This window comes from Amphiprion ocellaris, chromosome 22 (genome assembly GCF_022539595.1).
Source record: "Amphiprion ocellaris isolate individual 3 ecotype Okinawa chromosome 22, ASM2253959v1, whole genome shotgun sequence".
In the NCBI taxonomy this organism is placed as follows: Eukaryota; Metazoa; Chordata; class Actinopteri; family Pomacentridae; genus Amphiprion; species Amphiprion ocellaris.
Genome location: NC_072787.1, coordinates 6,992,759 through 6,998,555, shown reverse-complemented (window position 1 = coordinate 6,998,555; position 5,797 = coordinate 6,992,759). Strand labels below are relative to the sequence as shown.

General features: G+C 46.0%; 1 protein-coding gene across 1 annotated transcript; it reads right to left on the bottom strand.

Moving 5' to 3' along the window:
- Nucleotides 1-421: 421 nt before the first annotated feature.
- fzd8a (frizzled class receptor 8a) lies at nucleotides 422-3,152 on the bottom strand. Its single transcript, XM_023287056.3, has one exon. It carries the CDS (start codon nucleotides 2,720-2,722, stop codon nucleotides 977-979), a length of 1,746 nt encoding a protein of 581 aa, XP_023142824.1. The 5' UTR covers nucleotides 2,723-3,152; the 3' UTR covers nucleotides 422-976.
- Between the last annotated feature and the right edge of the window lie 2,645 nt (nucleotides 3,153-5,797).

Sequence of the window (5,797 nt, the reverse complement as noted above, 5' to 3'; positions counted from 1 at the left end):
AATGGGGACGTTTAGAGGGAACCTTGGCACATCAGACAGACACTCCTAATACACACCACCTTTATTCTACGCTGCTAAAAAAGAAAGATCAAAGTTTCTGCAGATGAAAAGGGTCCGTTCCCTGCATTTATACCCCCATTCACCCACTCCCTCTTTTACTAAATTAAGAAAGCAGGCTTCGGCAGGCATGTGAAGAGGACTTTAACAATTATGGAGATGCTCCAACTCAACCCCTGCCTCTAATTACCAGTCTCTGATGGTTAAAAGGGCTTCCTTTTTAGCCGGGACTCTCAAAAGCTGCTATTGCCGCTGCCATCCTCGACACGGTGACCACAAGGAACCACAAAATATGCCTGCACAGGCTGGGACACGGGAAAAACATATAAGCCCTGTCCCTGAATGGGAAAACACTGCACAGATCTTTCAGATTTATCAAATGTTTTATTGTCAAAATAGAGGTCATATTTGCTTTCTCACAAAAAGAGACATCTACACTTTGTACAAATTTACAATATCTTATAAAGTTTTCTTTTATACACAAATTTACAGGTTTTTACAGGAACTTTTATATAAATACATTTGAAATTACAAAAAAATGAATGACCCGTAAAATACTTGGGCACTATTAAGGCTTAATTTAAACCATCTTTGACGTGATTGAATTATACAATGCTATCTGGCACTATGTAGATAAAATGGTAATAAAATCCAAAAAACTGTGTCTCTGCCTTTAAGCAAGTAATGCCCAGTTTGCGTAAAAAGCCTCAGTCTGTACCTCTAATACATATAAACAGGACAGAGGGGGGAGATGACCTGTGTGAATGCAGGTACTTCTGTTCTCCCCACAGAGGTGTGTGTGGGTGGAGAGGGGGACACCTCAGCAGCAGTTCATTACTATGCAAATTGCTGGAGACACAGAGTGATGGGTTATCTCCCAAACAATTAGCAGTCCTCATAAGCTGCTTTTTTTTGCCATTCAAACCTGGGACAATGGCATCTGCTTGGGGCAAGACACGGAGCTGGCCGTGCCCGACCTCCACGTCAGTCCGGTGCTCACGTCGCTGTACATGGAGCCGCTGGTGCCCTTACTGCCCCAACAGCAGCGGGTGCAGAAAGTCCTCCAAGAGTCCAAAGTTTTCCCAGACCAGATCCACACCCCGGACGTGATGCCCACGAGAAGGCACATAAAGTACTTCAACATAAAAACTGCATAGTCCGGAACTCTGCGGTCCCGCTCCAACAGACAGTTGGAGCAGTTGTGTGTGATCTCCCAGCTCTGCCTGTTGTGCTGCTCGTAAAAGTAACACGCGACTATAATAGTGGCTGGCACCGTGTAGAGAACAGTGAAAATCCCTATTCTGATCATGAGCTTCTCCAGTTTGTCAGTCTTGGTGCCACCTTGCTTGATGACGCTGCGAATCCTGAAGAGGGACACAAATCCCGCCAGGAGGAACATAGTGCCGATGAATAAATAAATCACCAAAGGGGCGAGGACGAAGCCCCGCAGATTGTCCAGGTTCTGGTTCCCCACGTAGCAGATTCCGGCCACGGAGTCTCCGTCCACGGAGCTCAGCGCCAGCACCGCGATGGACTTCATGCTGGGGATGAGCCAGGCGGCCAGGTGGAAGTACTGGGAGTAGCTGGCGATCGCCTCGTTGCCCCACTTCATCCCGGCCGCGAGGAACCAGGTCAGAGACAGGATGACCCACCAGATGGAGCTGGCCATGCCGAAAAAGTAAATCAGCAGGAAGACCACGGTGCAGAGCGCAGGGCCGGTGGTCTCGTAGTGGATGTGCTCCAGGTCGAACTCCCGGTTACACGCCACTTTCTCGTGACCGGCGATCAGTCTGACAATGTAGCCGATAGAAACAAACATGTAACAAGCTGACAGGAAGATGATGGGTCTCTCTGGGTACTTAAAACGCTCCATGTCGATGAGAAAAGTGGCGACGGTGGCAAAAGTTGACACGAAGCACAACACGGACCAAAGTCCTATCCAAAACGCGGTGAACGCTCTCTCGTCGTGCGTAAAGTAGGGGTTGTGGCACGGTATGGCGCAGTTGGAGATCTGTCCGGTCTTGACCCGGTTGTAAAGCGGGTGTCGGTCCGTGTTCACCGGCACCATGGGCTCCAGACACTTGCACCCCGGCTCACACGGAGCAGCAGGCGGCTTGTATTTCCCAGGCGCGCCGGGTCTGCCAGGCTTATTTTTAGGAGGGTTGTAACCCTTACCGGGGTGGTTGGTGGGTTTGGAGAGCACCGGGGAGACCGTGGTGGAGTCGGTTCTGTTGTAGTCCATACACAGCGTGTCTGGGTTGCCCTGCACCGGCAGCAGGTCACACTTCATCCTGTCCGGCCAGGGGAAGCCGTACTGCCTCATGAGAGGCGCACAGCCAGCCCGGGCTCTCTCACACACGCTCCGGCACGGCGGCAGAGGCTTTTTGTAGTCCTCCAAGCAGATCGGTGTGTACATGCTGCACAGGAAGAACTTCAGGTCCGGGGAACACTGGATCTCGACCAGAGGCCAGAACTGGTGCACCTCCAGTCCCGCTTCGTCCTGCGTGTCGTGGTTAAACTGGTTGGGCATGTAGGTGTAGTTGTAGCCGATCCCCTTGCACAGGGGCACGGCTATCTCCTGGCAGGTGATCTCCTTGGCCGTGGTGCAGCTGGATCGGGGAAGGAGAGCGAGTGAGAGGAGCAGGTAAATCCCAAACAGGTCCATCTCTCCGGCGCGTCGTGTCCCCTCTCTTCTGCTCTGATACAAACAGCAATAAATCCTCTCAGCCGTCTGCTTTCGACCCCAGTCCGGTTAGACGCTGCGCGGCGAGCCCATCTCGCTTCTCTCGGGATCTTGCACGGAGTTGCAAGCAATGTGCAAGCCGTGTTTACTTTGAGCTGAAGAGGAGCAGGAGGAGGAGAGAAAACAGCCTTCAGGGCGGCGAGCGGCAGTCAAGATGGCTGAGAGGAGAATCCAGCTTCTTGTGGAAGCTGCTCTCAGTCCTCAGTCTGTTTAAAAAGAACAAAAATCCAAGTGCTGCTGTCCGATCGCTACAAACGGGAAAATGTGGGCCTCCTTTCTTTCTTCAAAACACAGCGACTACATTCAGTCGGCTCGTCCCACCTCGGTCCCGGTTCCCATACAAATCATCAGCTTGGAGACGAAGCGGTGCCGATATATACCAGCGGCTGGCTGGAGACGCCTCCGGAGCCGCTGCTCCAATCACAGAGCGGCATGGGCGGTGCTTCCCATCCGTCAATCAAGTTTTTCACCTAAATGTTTTGTTATATAGCTCATGATCACACTGGTTCTGTCACTTGATGTTGCTGCGGGGTCCAGGATGGTGATGTGGATGATGCGCAAAAGCAGATGTTTAATACAGTTTCTACCTGATCACAGCTGGAAACAACAAACTGAGAAGAAATCAGCGCTTTTATATGCACATCATACAAGTGTGCAGACTTTAGACTTTGTATTTATGACTTTCTATAATGCCCTCAGCCTCTTCGTGGCTTTCATAAACTGTAATAACGCTGTCATTATGTCTTAAAAAAGTCTCGAAACAACTCTTTTTAACAGCACAATCATTCAAATTACACCAGAAATGCAGTAAACAGGAATATTTTATGCTCTTTTCACCGTCTTCTGCAGTGTTCACTGTCTTGTAACTTTCTTTAACACACAATCTTTGATAGTGTCACAACAATGGTACCACAGCACACAGCAGGCAGAGCAGAGATGCTTCCAGCTCCAGATGATTGTTTCTGTATGTGTGTGAGAGAGAGGCCAGTTTGGTAAATTGGCTAATTTGCGCATGATAAGACTACCCAGGGAGCTGTCTGTCCTTGTGAAAAGCTGTTTTATTTTTTAAATGAGGTGCTAATGTTTCGTTTAACGCTTGCATAGAGCTCCGCGGGAGGCGTAATTGCGCGAGGCAAAGACCAAGCAGCAGAGCGCACTGAGACAGTGGCAGAGAACTCATATCAGTGTTAACGTGCTTACAGCGGCTGTCTGGGGATCTCAGTAGTGATGCGACAGTAATCTCATTTTAGTAGATGTCTTTTTTTCACCACTATTTCTCTTCTCTAACTTCTCTACAAAGACTCGCTGCAGAGAGTATTTATTAAACTCACTGTATCCTCGGTTCTACCCTCAGAGATGACTGTGTGTCTCTTTTATACACACCTGATCTTAGGTTGTGGGCTCATATGTACACTACCGTTCAAAAGCTTGAGGTCACATAGAAATGTCCTCATTTTTGTAAGAAAAGCAGTTTTTCAATGAAGGTAACATCACATTCTTTGTATCTACACTGCTGTTTAACAGTCTAGGGTCACTTAGAAATGTCCTTTTTTTTAAAGAAAAGCATTTTTTTCACTGATGATAACATCAAATGAATCAGAAATCCAGTCTAGACATTGTTAATGTGGTAAATGACTATTGTAGCTGGAAACAGCTGATTTTTTTAATGGAATATCTCCATAGGGGTACAGAGGAACATTTCCAGCAACCATCACTCCTGTGTTCTAATGCTACATTGTGTTAGCTAATGGTGTTGAAAGGCTCATTGATGATTAGAAAACTCTTGTGCAGTTATGTTTGCACATGGATAAAAGTATAAATAAAAAACATGGAATTGTCTGCGTGACTCCAGACTTTTGACTGGTTGCGTATATACTCTGAGTACACTTCTGCATTGATTGTATAACAAAATACATTCACTCCAGTAAAAATGTGAAGTACTTTACTTTTGTCCGTTTCTGCTGATTTATGCATCTTCTCCATTACATTTTAGAAAGAGGCGGTGTTATTTTGTCCAACAACACCATTCTTAAAGAATTAAACTTGACATACAAAACATATGATGAGCTTCCCAGCAATGTAGCATGATATTATGGGATTATATATAAATATCATGACACTTCAGGCACATTTTGAGTGACATGTCTTGGCATTTTCAAGCTTATGTATACTTGTTGAATTACACTACTTTTCTAGTCGATGGGTGTCCACTTGGAGGACTCCTTAAAATACATATGCAATACGTTGTATATACAAATTCTGTGACACAAACTATGGGCTGCATGCATGCATTTTCAGAGGTATTGGCACAAACTCTTGGGCACCTGGGGAGATGAAGAAATTTTTATCATACAGACTTGTAGGCACAGAATTCCACTGTCCTATGGAAGGAGCCACAGTGTTTAAAACACATTAAGCAGTTCTGTTCGAGTTGAAACCTATATAAGTTCAAGCAAATATGTAAAATCACAAGAATTGAACTTGACATACAAAACATATGATGAGCTTCCCAGCAATGTAACATGATATCATGGGATTATATATAAACATCATGACACCTTTAGGCACATTTTGAGTGACACATCTTGGCATTTTAAACTTTTATGTGTCATTTTACAGTGTTAAGATAACATGCAGAATAGTTAATGTTATGGTAAAGTCAAGGGGAGGGAGTTATTAGTACTGCATTCAGTGCACTGACACGCAAAATGCAAAAAAAAAGATAATGTGTGAAGTGATTTCACATGAAATTTACATGATTTTTAATGATATCAGGCTGAAATATGATGTAATACTGGAGACTAAGCTCCCAGTAGTATATACAACATTAAAACTGACTGCCAAAGCGGCTCTGACCTATGAAATCATGGACATAGGACTTCTGGAGGTGTCCTGTGGTGTCTGGCACCGGATCCTTTGGGTCCTGTGGGATGCAGGTGGAGCATCAGTGGATCCCATAGATGCTCAACATAAAAGCAGATGGAGGTTTGCTTGGTC

Bases quoted from the DNA above. Each gene is read 5' to 3' on its own strand.
- fzd8a (XM_023287056.3), bottom strand. From the start codon at position 2,722: ATGGACCTGTTTGGGATTTACCTGCTCCTCTCACTCGCTCTCCTTCCC.